Source organism: Sciurus carolinensis, chromosome 10, assembly GCF_902686445.1.
Source record: "Sciurus carolinensis chromosome 10, mSciCar1.2, whole genome shotgun sequence".
In the NCBI taxonomy this organism is placed as follows: Eukaryota; Metazoa; Chordata; class Mammalia; order Rodentia; family Sciuridae; genus Sciurus; species Sciurus carolinensis.
The window spans coordinates 50970657-50988816 of NC_062222.1; the positions used below are offsets into that span (position 1 = coordinate 50970657).

The 18160-nt window shown below is 34.7% G+C and overlaps 1 protein-coding gene across 2 annotated transcripts in view; it reads right to left on the reverse strand.

The window, feature by feature from the left end:
* Tet2 (tet methylcytosine dioxygenase 2) overlaps positions 1–18160 on the reverse strand; it is a 125982-nt gene that overhangs the window by 20463 nt on the left and 87359 nt on the right. The window contains exons 4-6 of one of the 2 annotated variants that reach the window (XM_047566296.1): positions 16371–16461; positions 14771–14864; positions 13788–13996 (exon numbers count right to left, since the gene is read on the reverse strand). In XM_047566296.1, coding sequence (XP_047422252.1) covers positions 13788–13996; positions 14771–14864; positions 16371–16461 — 394 coding nt within the window. Of the gene's footprint in view, positions 1–13787; positions 13997–14770; positions 14865–16370; positions 16462–18160 lie in introns of those variants that run through there. The other variant, XM_047566297.1, reaches the window with a different exon arrangement.

The following is an 18160-nucleotide window of genomic DNA, read 5'->3' on the forward strand; positions in this document are numbered from 1 at the left end:
TTAATAAAAGGCTTGCAGCAATATATATAGTGTGTTTATTCAAGGAAAATAGGAATTGGGGCTGTAAATCAATGGTAGAGGGTTTACCTAGCATGCATGAGGCCCTAAGTTTGATTCCCAGTCTCACAAAACCAAAAAAGCACCCAAATTTCTGCAAGAGTCAGCTCTGTGGTGTTTAAACCTGCCCTATTCTTATTCTCCCCACAGCTCCAAGATAGACTTAAAAATAGCCCACAATTATGATGAAAATCAAGCAGGCTGGCAAACACTAGGTCACCAAATGAGTTCTATATCCTCTAAAGATCCATCCCCAGAGAGATGACATTTCACCTATGTAGTAGTTCCCAGGAATAACTCACTAATAAGGTTATCTTTATTTAATGTGACTTAAAGCTCACTTAATGTGAATAGAAATTTTTTCCCACCTAACACATTTGTTGAAAATAATCAGGAGTAACCGTTTTATACTGACACTGCCTGACATGGTTAAGTAACAAAGCAAAAAATGAAGGTAACCATAAAGGTTAGAAGTAAAGCTTGAGGGTTGGGTGTAGTTCAGTGGTAGAGTGTGTACCTAGCTTGCACAAAGCCCAGGGTTTGATCGCCAGCACTGAAAGAGAAAGTAAAGCCTGAAAAATGAGGTGTTCATTAGCTTTGAAAAGTTCCAATGTGTTCTTGGGAATATGGAAAGCCATATGCACATGTAGGGTTCTTTGCATGCTCACAAAAGTCCCAAGGAAGCCCTCAAACCTCATCACAATCTAATCTTGAGACTCTACAGAAGCAGGAAATGAAGGCTAACACACAATGTTGTGAACTGATTTACTGGTTTTAGGTACCTAAGAAACTGCCTAACCATTAGCTGATCGCTAACCAGAGACTTCATCGTCACACAAGACAGAGAATACAAGCTTTACAGAAACAATTCAAAGCAGTCATAAGGCAAATAAACAGAAACCAGAACTAATTCACGGGGTGAGGTACAGTGATATTTCCATAGTTACACTATTTAATAACATCCATTTTTAACACATAAGGCACATACAAAGAAACAAACTATGGTCCATACTGAGGAATAAAAGTTAATAAGAAAAGCTATCCCTGAGGAAGTCCACTAGACCAACAATTTATATTGGCTACTTCAACTATGTGCAAAGAACTAAAGAAAATTGTGTTTCAATAACTAGATGGAAAGTAGAAAAACCATCTCATAAAAGAGATGGCAAAAAACAACCCACAGAAGCAGATAAAATAATAAGAAAACAAACTGAATTCTGAAGCTGAAAAGTGTAAATGAAATGAAAAACTCATTAGAGAAGTACACAGCAGATTTGAGCAGGAGAAAAGAAGAGGGAATGATCTTAAAGCTAGGTCAACTAAAACTTTTTTTTTTTCTTTTTTGGTTTCTTGGGATGAATTAAAAAAAAATGCAACAGAACCTTGGAGAGGAGTGTAGGACACTATAAAACACAGCAACATATTTATCATGGGAGTCCCAAAAGTATAGGAGCAAGTGTTTGTGATCATTAATCAACATGTTCAACAAGTTTACCTATTTCTATGAAGCATGAACTCAAAGACAACCCTGCAAACATCACAAACTGCTGGGAGCCAGGAATAAAGAGAAAATCTCAAAAGCTGCAAGAGAGAACCTGTCATGTATAAGGTAGTCTCAGTAACATCAACAGCTGATGCCCCACCAGAAACAATTGGAGACCAAAAGGCAGTGGATTACACATTAAAGCAAGGGGACTTCAGATAGGACTATGCAGTACTACTGCACAATAAGGTGAATATAGATAACAATAATATACTATCTATCTCAGAAGGTTAGTAGAAAGGATTGTGAATGTCTTCTTCATAAAGAAATGACAAATGTTTGAGTCTATACATATGCTTCACCTGATTTAACCACTGCACATTGTATAACATCAAATGATAGCCCATAAAATGTACAAATTTTATTTTTATGTATCATTTAAAATTAAAGTGCTTAAGTAAAACAATGTGAACAAAGGATTTTGTATCTAGAAAAACTAGATACATTTTGTATCTAGAAAAATGGCTAATAAATTAGGGCATACTCTAATAAACTGACAGAATTTACTGTTTTCAGGTATGCCCTAGAAAGAATCCTAAGTGAGTCCTTCAGGTTCTAAGGAAATAACACTGGGCAGTAACCTGAGTTTATCCAAGAACATAAAGAGCACCAGGAAAGGCAATTACATAGGGAAATCGAAAAGACAGTATAAGTGTTTATGAGTGTGTGTGTATGTCTGTGTATTTGAAACTACTTTTTATCCTATTTAAAAACAATTGCATAAAATAATTTTTAAAAAACTATGTTAATGTGTATACAATATATAAAAAGTAACTTGACCAGGCATGCTTGTGCGTGCCTGTAATCAATAGCTACTCAGGAAGATGAGGTAGGAGAATTACAAGTTCAAGGCCAGCCTCAAGAACTTAGTAAGACCTTGTCTCAAAAAATAAAAAGAACTGGAATTGTAGCCCAGTGGGAAAGTGTCCCTAGGTTCAATTCCAGCATGAGAAGAAAAGTAACTTGTATGATGATAATGCAAAGAAAGAGGAAAAGGTACTATGTAGGAACAAGTTTTCCTTATATTACTGTAACTAGTTGGTATTATTCCAAACTTAGCTGTTAGTAGTTAATTCCAAGACTATAAGAAAATGACTCCAACAAATACAGAAAAAGAAATAAAAAGGGAGCTAAAATGGTACAATAGAAAATATCTACTGAACATAGAAAAGAAGTAACCAAACAAAAGAGAAACAAAGACAAAGGCAGACATAAATTCTACCTTATTTGTATTTATATTAATGCATATAGAAAAAATTGCAATTAAAATTGAGACACTGGCATAGAGACTTTTAAGTGACCTAACTGTATGCTGTTTTAAAGATAAACACTTTAGTTTTGAATACACACATAGCGTAAAGTAAAAGAACTTTGTGTGTGTGTGTGTGTGCGTGTGTATAAAATAATGCAAATAGTAGCCGAGGTGAACTGAAGGAAAGTTGATATAGCTCAGTGGTAGAATGCTTGTCTAGCATGCACAAGACCCTGGGTTCAATCCCCAGCACTGCAAAAAAGAAAGAAAAATGTGTTGAAGTGGCTGCACTAATATCAAGTAAAATAAACCTTAAGATGATATTACCAGAAACAAGCACATTTATGATAATGCAAAGGTCAATTCATTAAGAAGATGTAATTCTTACAAACACATATGTACCTTACACAGCACAAAAATACATGAAGTCAAAAAAATGACAGAATTAGAGAAATATACAGTCTAAGATTCCATTTATAACAATGGATAGAACGATTAGATGATCAAAGAAAAATCAAAAGCTGTGAAGGTAATATACACAAAATAGACACATGGTCATCTGTAAAACACTCCACCCAATAACAGCAGAATGCCCACATTCTTCAAGTGCACTTGTACCATTCTCCAGGATGGTCTATATGTCATGTTCTCTAATGATGATGGAATTAAAAATAAGAATGGATAGCAGAAACAAATTCGGATACGTCATAAATAACACAGAAATAAAATGACACATTACTATATAATCAATATATCAAAGGAAAAATTAGGAGGGGAATTAGAAAATGTTTGGGGGTAAATGAAAACACACCCAAACTTTATAGGATAAAGCTAAAGCAGAGATGCAGGGAGATTTATAGCTTTAAATGCCTGTATTAAAAGAGAAATTCTCAGGGCCGGGATTGTGGCTTAGTGGTAAAGCGCTTGCCTCAAACATATGAGGCACTGGGTTCGATCCTCAGCACCACATAAAAATAAAGGTATTGTGTCCATCTATAACTAAAAGTATTATAAAATGAGAAATCCTCAAAAGGATAAGCCAATTTTCTATCTTAAGAGACTAGAAAAAGAATAAACCCAAAACAAGCAGAATGAAGGAAACACTAAACATTACAGTGAAGATTAATGAAATAGGGAAAAAAGGAATAGAGAAAAAAAAAATCAAAGAAAAGGCAGTTATTTGAAAAGCTCAATAAAATTGGTAAAAAAATTAGACTGATAAACGTAAGATTTAAATCAAATCAGAAATGAAAGATGGGACACTACTACTAACCTTACATAAATAAAAATAATTAAAGGGAACACTATAAAAACTACATTTCTATTAGGTGTAGTGTCTGTGTTCTAGTGCCCAAGTCTTTGATATGTTTTGAGTTTTCTGCAGGGTGACAGACAGGGGTTTAATTTCATTCTTCTACATATGGATTTCTAGTTTTCCCAGTACCATTTGTTGAAGGGGCCATCTTTTCTCCAATGAATGTTTTTGTCTAGTATGACATAACATTATGCCTTTGTCTAGTATGACATAACATTTATGTGGGTTTGTCTCTGTCTTCTATCCTCTAGAATTTGTCTACATGTTTGTTTTGGTTCAAATACCATGCTATTTTTGTTACTATAGCTCTGTAGTATAGTTTAAGGTCTGGCATTGTGATGCTTCCTGCTTCACTCTTCTTGCTAAGGATTGTTTTGGCTATTCTGGGTCTCTTATTTATGGAAAGAAGAATGGAGATTCCTCAGAAAACTTGAAATGGACCACATTTGACCCAGCTATCCCACTTCTTACTTTATACCCAAAGGACTTAAAATCAGCATACCATAGTGATGCAGCCACATCAATGTTTCTAACAGCTCAGGTCACAATAGCTAAACTATGGAATCTAGATGCCCTTAACAGATGAATGGATAAATAAAATGTGGTATATATACACAATGGAATGTTAATCAGCCTTAAAGAATGACATGACGGCATTTGCAGGTAAATGGATGGAGCTGGAACATATCATGCTAAGTCAAATAAAACAATCCCAAAAAACCAAAGGCTGAATGTTTTCTCTGATATGTGGATGCTAATTCACAATGGGGCAGGGGGCTAGGGAAGACTAGACATACTTTGGATTAGGCAGAGAGGAGTGAAAGGAGGGAAGGGGTATGGGGGTAGAAAGGATAGTTGAATGAACCAAACATTATTACCCTATGTGCATGTATGATTACATGACCAGTGTGATTCTACATCAAATACAACCAGAAGAATGAGAAGTCATATTCCATTTATGTATGATGTGTCAAAATGCATTCTACTGTCATGTATAACTAAGTAGAACAAATAAAAAAATGAACTACATTTCAATGAATAAGATACTGTAGATGAAAAGGAAAAATTCCTAGAAAGACACAAACTATAAAACTGACTCCAGAATAGAAAGTCAGAATTGACCTATAAATAAAAAGATGGAATCCTCAATTAGGAGAACCGGACAGTACTTCCAGTTTCTGGTCTAGCATGGAGGAAATTTCAAAGCTGCCAATTTATCTTAACATGTCAAGAGTTAAACTATAAGAAAATAAAAAACAAAATCACTACTTAGATGTGTCAGAAGTGAGGTTACAATGCAAATCACTGTCCCCAATATTGAAGAGACAGGTAAATAGAGGAAACCCAAGGTAGAATCCTCTGTGGGATCTCATTCTGGAATAGGAAAAGCTTAACTGTAATTGATTAATTGCTAGAGGCTCAGTGTGGACAACTCTAAGAGCTCAAATCTCCAGAGGCATTCATCAGAGTGTGGACTTAAAAATACTTTTGTGAGTTTTTGCCTCCAGGAGACAGATCTGGTTCTCATAGTGAATGCTGGAAAAACTCCCTCCATCCATGCATACAGAGAGGGACTATTCTGAAAAATTCGGAAAAATGCCACACCATTTTGTTTTTAAGGTCTTCCTTAAGGAAAAACTAACTGGAGTTATGTGCAGGGGTTTTACCAGTGCATTTATCACCAGGAAGAGGAAGACCCAACACTAGCACACACTAGCCTTCCACATGAGAGAAGGGATATACAACTCCACTATAATAATCAGAGATGAAAGAGAGGATATAACTCCAGACTTCATGGACATTAAAAGGATAGTAAAAGAATATTAAGAGATCTATACCCACAAATTTAATAATCTAGATGAAATATTCCAATTCCTTATAAGACACAAGATAGCAATACTCAAAAAGAAAGACAAACTGAATAGCCTTCTACATATTAAAGAAATGAAATCAATAATTAATAACCTCCCAATACAAAAAGCACCAGATTCTGAGGGGTTCCTAAGTGATAACCACTTAACACTTTAGGAAGGATATTATAACAATTCTCTACAATCCCTTTTATGAGACATAAGAAGAGGAAGTACCTCAGTTTAAGAGGCATGCATTTTTTAAATATTAAAACCAGACACAGTCCTCACAAGATAATTACAGACCAATATCTCCCATGAACATGGGTGTAAAAATCCTCAACAAATAGCAAATTGTAGCCAACAATGTACAAAAAAGAGTAATATACCACAACCTAGTGAAATTTATCCTAAGTAGAGCAGACTGGTTAAACGTGTGATAATCAATTAATGCAATTCATTGGAACAAGGTAAGAAGAAAAACCACAGGTTCCCATCAACAGACGCAAAAAAAAAAAAAAAAAAAAAAAAAAAAGCACTTGACAAAATTCAGCATCATATCTGATCAATGGATTAGAATAAAGAAGCCAGAAATAGACCCATATAAATATAGTTAAGTGTTCTTGAACAAAGAATCCAAAGCGAAACAATGGAGCAAAAATATTTTGCTATTTGACAGATGGCATTTGAACAAATACACATCCCCATTTGCAAGAAATGTGAGCATATACACAGATTTTTCAGTTGTCACAAAAATTAACTCTAAGTAGATCCCAGTACTAAATGTAAAATGCAAAACTATAAAACACCTAGAAGATAACAGCAGAAAATCTAGACAGCGCACAAAAATGTGGATCAGGAAGGAAAGAACTGGTAAATTGGACTTCATTAACATTTTCTATTCTGCTGTTGGGGATGTGGTTCAGTGGTAGAGTTCCTGTGCAGAAAGCATGAGCCCTGGGTTCTATCTCCAGCAGGGGAAAAAAAAATTTTTCTATTCTGCAGATGATACCATCAGGGATATGAAAATACAAGACAGAGATAAAATGTTTCCAAAAGACATACCTGCTACAAGACTATCACCAAAAATACATAAATAACACTTAAAATTCAATAATAAGAAAACAATCTAATTTTAAAAATGGGCCAAAGACCTTAACAGACACCCAAAGATGATAGGCAGAAGGAAAATAAACATATGAAAAAATATTTCACATCCTCTGCCTTTACAAAAACATAAGTTCAAGCAGCTTTTAAATGCCACCTATTAGGGCTAAAATTCAGTACACTGACAACACCAAATGATAGTGAGGATGTGGAGCAACAGGAATTACCATTTACTGCTATTGAGAATGATCATTACTTTGGAAGACAGTTTGGAAGTTTCTTACAAAAGTAAGCATGCTCTTACCATAAAAATCTAGCAAATGGATTGGTATTTATCCAAAGAAGATGAAAACTTAGGATTTCACTCACTGATACTTATAACACTGTTATAAATGCTTATACTTACACACACCGATGTTTATAACAAGTGTATTTCTAACTGCCAAAACTTGAAATCAATCTAAATGTTCTCCAGTAGGTGACTGGATAAATAAACATTAGTACAATCAGACAATGGAATATGTTTTAGTTTTATAAAGAAATACATTAGCAAGACCTGAATAATACCTAAATGCATATTACTAAGTAGAAGAAACCAGGTTGAATGCTTCTAACTACATGACATTATGGAAAAGTCAAAACTATGAAGACAGGCAGTAAAAAGATCAGTGGTTACTGCAGGGGAGAGAGGAGAAGAACAGGTGGAGCACAGAGGTCTTCCGAAAGCGAAACTACTCCGTATGATACTGTAATGGTAGAAAGGAGTCATTGAACATTTATTAAAAACACAGAATACCAAACACTAAGGATGAGCCCCATCATAAACTATGAACTTTGAAAAAAAGGTGTCAATGCAGGTTCATCAATTAACAACAAACGATGGAAGCTCATAAATATATAAGGTAGGGACTATGTGAGAAATCTCTAACTTCCACTGAGTTTTGCTATGAACTTTAAACTACCTTTAAAACCTCTATTAATTAAAAAAAAAAAAAATTCTCACAAAGGTAAGTTCAGGGGTAAACGATTTTGCTGGTGAATTCTATCAAATACCTAAAGACAAATGAGCATCAGTTCTTTACAAACTCTTCCAAATAACAGAGAAGGGAACATTTCCGAACACATTCTATGAAGTCCCCATAATATTGATACTAAAACCATATAGTTGCATGTTCAACTATAGACCAATGTAACTCATCAATATAAATGTGAAAATCCTTCGTAAAATGCCAACAAATTGAATCCAGCAACATATAAAAAGAAGTATACACTATGGCCAAGTGGGTTTTATTTCAAATGTAATCAGTCCAATGTACAAACATTAATCGATGCAATATACCATATTAACAGACTGGAGAAGAAATTCATGATCATTTCATTAGCTGCAGATACACCATGAGAAATTTACAGGACCCTTTTATTATCAGCAAACCAGTATTAGAGGGAAACTTCTGAACTTGATAAGGGACTCTAAAAAATACCTATACTAAGTACCATACTAAATATCGAGAACAAGAAAATGTTCCCCTGAAATGAGGGGTGGGACAAAGTTGTTTTTCTTGTTCATTCTATTCAACATTTTTTTGAGGTTCTAACCAGGGTAATTAGGCAAAAAAGAAGAAATGAAAGAACTTGGATTAGGAAGAAATAAAACTTTCTATTTCTAGATGACATGATCTTATGAAATGTAGCAATTCCTAAGGAATCCACCAAAAAGACATTGTGTTAATAAACTACTATAGAAAATTGGCAGGATATAAAAGATTAATAAATGCAATCAAACACCAAAAGCACAAACCAATTTAGATTTAAGTAGAGTTTTCTACAAAGAAGCTATATGAATGACCAATTCATATGTGAAAAGATGCTAATGCTTCTAGACATTAGGAAAATAGAAATTAAAATCATGTGATACCCTTCATACACACTGGGATGGTGTATTAAAAAAAAAAAGATAATAAGCAACTAGTTTTCCTGGGGATACATTGTTGGGAGGAATGTAAAATACTACAGTTGCTTTGGAAAGAAGTCTGGTAGTTCTTCAAGAAATTTAACACAGAATTACGATATGACAAACAATGTCACTTGTAAGGTACATACAAAAGAGAACTGAAAAGATGTCAATGCAAAAACTTGAACACAGATGTTCATAGAAGCATTATTCATAACAGCTAAATAGTGAAAAAATTCAACTCTTAACTAATGCATGGACTAAAGAACTAAAGAAAATGGACTTTATACATACAATTAAATATTATTCAGTCATAAAAAGAAAAAAGAGCTGCTCACTGATATTACAAAATAGTTGAATTTTGAAAACACTAAAGGATATGAAAGAAGCCAGACAGGCCAAATCTTATGATTCCACTAATATGGGATTCCAAAAATAGACCAAGAGAACTATTCTATTCACCATCGAGACCAAAAGTTAATTAGTGGTTGCCTCTCAGGGAGTGATGAAAACGTTCCAGAACCAGGGAGAGTAAGGACTGTACAACTTTGCTTATATACTATAACAATTGAACTGTACAATTGAAAAGGGTGAATTTCATGAGTATGTGAATTTTCTTAAAAACATTTTAAATAAAGCTCTCCATAACAAGGTACAGTACCCTTAAGTTGATTTCCCTCATGAAATGGCTACAAAAAGGTATTTTAATTTCAATCAGGGGTCTTTCAAATATGATTAGAAATAGAACAAGACAGTTTTAATATGACTCATATTTTGGCTTATGGTTAAATGATAATTTAGTAGAGTAAATATAATAAAAATGTTTGTCTATATAATAGATTTTTAAAAAAATTTATAACCTTTTAATTACCATTTGGACTTCTAAATTATAAAATATTTTTAAAATGAAAATTAGATATGGTATTCAAATATATGCAGTCTAGAAAAACTAGCAAAATACATTAATGTCAAAGTATATAACACCAAAAAAGATGAAATTATCAGCTTGAAAACTAATAATGGAAACAGACTTCCTTAATAAGACTTCTAAAGCACAAGAAGTAAAATTAAGAACCTCCAAATGGGATGGATGCCAAACTAAAAAGCTTCTTCTCAGCAAAGGAAACAATAACGTGAAGAGAGAGTCTACAGAAAGGAAGAAAATCTTTACCACATGTACCTCAAATAAAGCACTGATCTCCAGGGTATACAAAGAACTAAAAAAAAAAAAAAAAAAAAAAATACTTTCAGCCATAAAGAATAAAATTATGGCATTTGCAGGTAAATGGATGCAGTTGGAGAATATCATGCTAAGTGAGAAAAGCCAATCCCAAAAAACCAAAGGCCAAATGATCTCTCTGATAAGCCGATGATGATACATGGGGTGTGGGGGGAGACCTTGTTTCAAAATAAAAAGGGCTAGAGATGAAACTCAGAGACAGAGTGCTTGCCTAGCATGCACGCAGGCCCTGTTTTTATTCCTAGTATGCCCCCACCCCTAAAAGATAAGTACCAGTGTGGAGAAAATACTGGGGATACAAAGGAGGAGAAAGTTAAGCAAAAGAATGAGGATAAAATCAGCCAAATCTAGAATGTGGGAAATTTCACAGAGAAAACCATCTGGTCATTTAACGAATAAATTCCTGAAAAGAGGGGAAAACTATTATAAATAAAAAGAAGCCTGTGAATCATATAATTTATTATCCTAACTGGGACACTTTCAAGACAGAAAAAAGTTCTATTTAATAATTATGCCAGAACAAGCATAAACTGGAACCATTTCATTCAAAAGAGCCTCAATCAGATGCAAGCTGTGGGTGCTTTCTTTAAATCATTAACTTTTCCCATGTGTGTTTAAATAAGATCTTATCGGGGAATTTCAATAGAGTTTGAATATTAAATGATATTAAAGCGGTCTTCTTTTTAGGTGTTTGATCATTTTTACAATGTAAAACATCTTAAAATGCTTCACATTATCCACCATGTCAGAAGGCATTTTTGGCTTTGACTTCCTTATGATGACAGATATACTCCCGCAACTCTTACTTGCCAAAAGAATATTGGTTAGGCTTAGTCATAAAATAGAAATCTCAAAGGGAAATCTTTTTAAAAGAAAAACAGCTGGTTTGGCTCAATGAAAATGTAAAAATCACTTTTTGACTTTCCCACTGCAAAATGCTCTCAGAGATCTTCCCTGGACTCACAGTGGGTGGTTATGGTGCGTATGGTATGTGTGGGTACCGAGATCCTCAGAACTTGGTGATGAGTGGGGTCACAAATCTTTTAACCATGGAACTAATTCAGCAGCCCCAGAGATTATTCTGTTTTGGGCATAATGTTAACTTCTAATAGTCATAAAATAAAATTTACTCATGGGGTAGTCAAAACTTCAGAAGGTCTTTCTTGTTGAAGTCTCCAATGCCATTAGATAGTGTCTATTTCAATCACGTATTTAATTATTTTGAAAAATCGCTCTAAGTATGCAAAGACTCCACTTTGAGCATCACTTAGTAATTACACTACCCAATACAACATAAAGAAAAACAAAAGTGTATAGCCAGGCCTTCAACATGTCTTGATATTTGAAGCATTATCTTTTTTGTATATGTTATGTTCAGTGCTGGGTATCAAACACAGGGCCTTACATGTGGTAGGCAAGTGCCCTATTACTGAGCTATGCCCCAGACCTGAAGTATATCTTTTAGTAGTTTTGTTCTTACCAAAGTACAAAACTATTTAAAGCATTTAAAAAATGATTACTTTTCGAAGTCAGGCATGGTAGTGCATAACTAATCCCCATGGCTCAGGGGGCTGAAGCAGGAGGATAGCAAGTTCAAAGCCAGCCTCAGCAACTAAGCAAGGCTCTAAACAACTTATTAAGACCCTGTCTCAAAATTAAAAAAGAAAATAAATTAAAAAAAAAAAAGGGCTGGAGATATAGCTCAGTGATAAAGCATACCTGGGTTCATGGTCTAAGTTTTAAAAAAAATCATTGTTCTTGGTTTCCAAATGCAAATGAACAAAATTTAGGGAAGTTCTTAACATAAAATATGTCAGTATATGTCAGATTCCATTCAGGTAAAGGCATTTATAGGAAATTAAAGAAACATCTTCAGAGGAAAAATACCAGAGATACATGAAATTAATGACTAATGAATATAAAATTTGCATCAAACTTCAGTTAATTTAGGGCTGAAGATGTGGCTCAGAGGTTAAGTGCCCCTGGGTTCAATCCCTCATACCCCCCCCCAAAAAAAATTCAGTTAATTTAAATAAAACCACAACTGTCATTTTCATAAGAAATTCTTTAGTGATTCAGATCTTCAAAGCCATCAAGTTTAAGAGGAACTCTGCTTTAAAAACAATATAGTGTTGCTGAATTCCTGAGAACTTAATGCTACTACCAGTATCAGCCCAAGGTGTCTTAACTTTTATTTTCATTCTGATTAAAGGTACCTTCACACACTTTTTCCTACAGGACTAAGAAATTAGTGTAGATCGAATAGTATTTTATGCCTAAAGTGGTTCATCATCAGATTACAAGTCATGTGTTATGAGCTGGCAACTTGTGCCTTCCAATTAATCATTTGTTAAGAGTAAACTGATGTCAGTCAAATACACAGCATGAAATTTTGGGGTCACAGGATCACAGAAAGCCAAGTCATCCTTTTGGGAGAATAACTTTCTTAAACACATTACTAATTGTTGATTTGCCCCCTATGACCCAAAGAAAGAATCTGTGTTAACCTACTGTTAGTAAGGCCGTACAAGTTAGTTATACTCAACAAACAAACACACTTGGTCAGAGATGGGTTGTTGCAATGAGTAAAATGAGTATTTCCATAAGCTCAGCTAACTCATCTGTAGATTGGTGGAAGCAGAGTTAGGTAGACTTAAAAATGTGAAAAATTGAAATTATTTTTGAACCAACTACTGATTTCAGCGTAGCACCAAGAACTTACCTATATTTTAGTGTTATGTAGGAATAGTATATAGCATAGGTATATTAAAACTGAAACTTTTCAAGTAAAACAGTTTTGACTTCCTGCCAAGTTGATGAAGTTAACCAAATACTAAAAAAACGGATGCACTAAATAGATTTAGCCACATACCCTTGCTATCCTATTCCAGACTTCTATATTCCCAGAAAATAATGTTAAATCTATAGCCAGTAATTTTCCAATTATTTAGGAGCAGCAGTAAAAATGGAAGCAATTTCGATTACTATTGCAGAAATAAAATTAGTTCAATTTCCTCAGAACTTCTATAAATCTTATATTTTTGATACATATGGTATGTGCATATATAAATCCTTGACCTCAGTATCCCAAAGTCTCCCACCAAATGTACTTTACTTCAGATACTAGAACATGAACGTGGTGTGAGTGCTTGCTAATGTGGCAGGCAGGTGTGAAAAAGCTGTCAGCTGGAGCATAGGAGATACACATTTTTTCAAGTTCATGGTATATTTGACACATGTAGGTACAGATAATTGGATTTCCAGTAAACTGCTGCTAACTAATGTATAAACTGAATGATAAAACGTTAGTGAAATAATCTCAAATTACTCATGTTAGCAAATAATTCCCTGTGAAATATGCATTATAGTCCCCACTTTAAAAATGCCAAGTTCAACCATCTTCCATTAAGACAAAAGTGAGGCCTTTCTCCCACTGGCCCCAGAGAGGGAAGAAGTCTGAAGTTTCACTTACTCCTCATTGAGGGCACACCGACGATTAGTGAATGTGCCGTATTTCCTCAGCGTCTTGGCTAGCTCCACGTAGAGTGTGTCAGCCAGAGACAGTGGGATTGCTTCCCACACCAGGATGAGAATCACAATTACTGCAGCCTCACAGGTGTGGCCAGCTCGCTCACGCACCAAACACAGGAGCTTCTCCTCAAGGCAGCTTCTGCGAATCACCTGCGTGGTTCACCATTCCCCACCCCACCGCCAAAAACAAAACCCAAAACAACAACAAAAACAAGGGTCACTCGTGGTAGATAATAGCATTGGTTTATGTATATTTTTTTCATGTCTGGGTCAAAAGTAAGGCAACATTAACACCTATAGCTTGAACTCCCCATCTATACAGTGGGACCTACCTGATGTCAGAAAAGGGAGAGAAGCAAAAGTAGCCCTTAGTGTTTAGCAGACTATGTCCAGTTTGGGGCAGGGCGTGGGGGACAAGGAACTGTCAACTGAGTTGAACTCACAGCTATAATAAAGATCAAGGTTTTCATAAATGACACTCTAAAAATTAGCTTAGGGTACCAGCCGGGCATGATGGCCTACTTGTAATCCCAGCAGCTTGGGAGGTTGACTCCTTGTTGGGGAGGGGGCGGGGGGGAACTAATAACCATTTGTCAATTATTCACATTCCAAGGAGGCATTATTTTTTTATGTAGGCAAGAGCAAAGACCTCCACCTCACCACTTAATTCATCCAATAAATATAGTTTGCTTATGATTTTATAATAAATCTGCCTTTTCTTTAAGTAGAGCATATCATAAAATAAATGCAGGCAATGTGAAAAAACTACAAACCCCCCCCCCCCAAAAAACCCTAAACACAAACAGGCAATGTTCCTATCAACTGGCATGACCCTTTAATCTGGGTATCCCAATTCTCAGGGTTAGATTAACTAATCCAAATGCCCAAGATTGAAGACCAAAGGCCCTGTAAAGTCATACTTACCCATTTGGCAATAGGACATCCCTGAGAACTTTTGCCTTCTTTACCAGTATAGATGACTCTTTCAATCCTAATAGCTTTACCCTTCTCTCCATACCTTAAAGAAACCCATAGAAATACACACACACACAATTAGCAAATGACTAAAGCAGCAATCAAAATATTTGAAACATTTGTGTATAATTTTATTCTATGACCATATCCTGAGAAATGAATGGTTTAAAATTTTTAAAAAATAGGTCTAAGCTAAGCAAACTAGATATCAGTCTTTAAATCTTGTTTTTCTTCCATACAAAATATAATAAAAAATGTAACGAACTATTTTGCAATTTACATGTTAGGTGAAAATAATGGGAAAGCTTTTTTTCTGTATAACTTCACAAAGCACAAAATTTGTTAGTTTGCTAAATTCAGTCTTCTAAAACATACACTATTTGATTTTGTCTTTTTCCAAATTGAGCTATTTTAAAACTTGGGAAATCATGATAGATTTTATTAGAGCTGTTCCTGAATCTCTCACATTTTTAAAAAGGGACCTGACAATAATTAGTATCCAGCCATTATGAAAATACAAGATGGGTTCTAGAAACAGACTATTTCCCTTTATGATGATGAAGCACTGTGTACTGCTTGCTAATTTTTTTTTTTTTTTTAAAGCATGTAGATAAATTCTGCCAGGACACTGGGTGATTATTTAGTGAATTTCTACACATTATTTAGAAATGAATATATTTGAAAATAGACCAAGAATGATACAAAATATGTCCTTGTGCCTAACTATACCCTAATATATTTTCATGATAACTCCGTCTACCTCTAATGAAAAGACACTCAAATGGGATTAGCAGCTGAAGACACCTGTAGGAAAGGTCTTACAACCAGGAGTTAACTATAGGTACAGGCAAATACTTGTGTACATGTATGCAAGGTAGTGGGATGGCTGAGACATCAACCCCCCCATAGTTTCATAGAAAACCATTCATGAAACTTTTTTAGAAAACTCACTTCAAGTCCAGCTGTTCTCAGCCAGCTCATTCAAAGCACAGTTCAAGCCCAAAGTTGTTCGAAAACGAACAACAAACAAACAAAACAAAGGAGCTACAAATGGAATCTGTCTACAAATGGAATTCTATTCAACTCATCACACTGGTTCTCTGCTCATAAGAAAAAACTTCCCCAGAGATAACTATTCACTTACAAGGTGAATTTAATGCAATGATTCCTTTCTTATACCACTTTCTCTCTTCACTTTCTGAAACTTTATCATCAAGTGGGAAAGCCCGAGTGGGGTCCCTCTTTACAGCCTATGCCAGTAACCTTGTGCCTGGCAGGCTGGCTGGCTGGTTCTTGTTCCTGCCTGGGTTTTCTGGCATTCATCTCAAAGTGGGCAGCCTGTGCCAGCTAACAGACTATTAGTCCTGTCAAATATTGTGACTCTCTGGTGAATAGCACAGTGTGTAGTGTTGGCAATGCTGGAATAGCTAAGCCTACTAATAATTACTCGGTTTACAATTGTTTACTGCTTTGTGTGTGAAGGCTGGAAAAATTCTGACATATACAAAAGGATAAACGTTAATCTGCCCTGTGCCTTTGCGTTAATTACCTTTCTTCCATGATTTCTCTAATAGCTGCCACATTAGGACCTGCTCCTAGATGGGTATAAAAAGGACCTTCATCTTTTTCAATAATTTGCTCTGTTGAGATAATAGAAGATTATTATTTTAGACCTCAATTATACTAAATATAAAGGCTACATCCACAAAGATTATCCCCCAGCTGCACAGTAAGGGCCCTAAGTGACTTTAAAAATTTTTTTCTTTAAAATGAATCAATTGATGCACTATCTACTAGAAAATGTGCCAAATAATTAAGTATATGTACAAGATGGCTAATGGAAAAATTATTAAGTTACATTTTAGACATGGTATAAGAAATCATTTTAAACCAAATAACTGAAACAATGACAACAATAAAGATACTAGACTGTATTATATGTAATACCAACTACAACTCAATTTTTTGAACTGAAAAAAATTTTTAAAGCTAACTAGAAGCTACCTACCATTTAGATATTAAAAGATCATAAATAAAATTTCCTGTCCTGGCCCACCCCCAAAATATACTCATTTTATTGCCAAGGGCCCCTTTTTCTGCTTGTTTTCCCATACTTAATTACTGTTTAGAAAATAAGAATGTTCAACCTGACCCACATTTGTGTGTACATTAGAGCAATTTACATTAGAGCAATTTATGATGAGAGAAATCTAAAAGAGTCAGGTAAAAGGAAGGGGTGGTGGCAAACAACCAAAGATGGAGTAGGAAGCCAGGATCAGGGTGATAAGGGAGTGAAATGATTATAACTTACCTAGTATTATCTATGACACTTGTAACATTTAGCCAAGTGAGGAAACAATAACCACACACAAAAGAGCAGTGTGGGGCCTCCCTCCATCATGGGGTACCTCCCAGTAAGAGGAATAACATGGGTGAGTGGGCCACTAGCCACACTAATTCAACATTTGCTTTTTCAAATGTCTCCTACCATATCCATGCTTACTAGCTATAACTTAGGATCTTTTCTGCCCACATATCTACATGCATCCATCAGTAAAAATGTTTCCTTGTTCTCACAGACCTGAAACATTCTGAATTTTAATAGAAGGTATTTGTTTAAAAGAAATGAAAATACCATTTTTATAAAAAAAGATGAAAGTTTAGGGCTGGGGATGTAGCTCATTGGTCCAGTACTTGCCTAGCATGGGTAAGACCCAGGGTTCAATTCCCAGCATCAGAAAAAGACAAAAAAAAAAAAAAAAAAAAAAAAGAAAGAAAGGAAAAAAAAAAAGGTTAAAGAGAAAATGGAATCAAAATCAATATAAATCACAATGTTTCAAGTGTATAAATGGAAAAAGGGTATCTTCACTAGTACTCAGAGTGTAGCATTATAAATTCACGGACTAACCAACACTAAAGATAATTGCCCCATCATATAGAAATCCAATAGTAATTTTAGAAAAACTATCCAGTAGTAGTAGTAGTTGCCTATATACTATATGATTATACTACATAAAACTACCACTATATTCAATCTTGACTTTTCAAGAACAAAAGGTTTCTAAATTAGTTTGATTGTAGCAGTTGTTTTCTCATACTAATGATTTTTTTACTATACATATGTCTCCCCGGTAGATAACACTCATATAGGTGAATTAATCTAAAACACATTTTTATTTTAAAGAAGAGTCTGGATAGAAGAAAAAACAAATGTGTGCACTATTAAAAAAATTGGGGGAGGAAAACATTGCATGTAAGTGAAGTTTTCCTGCACACCACAAGCAACTGTAATTTAAAGATAAAAAAAAATGTAAGCTTCAGATTTTTTATGAGCTTTAG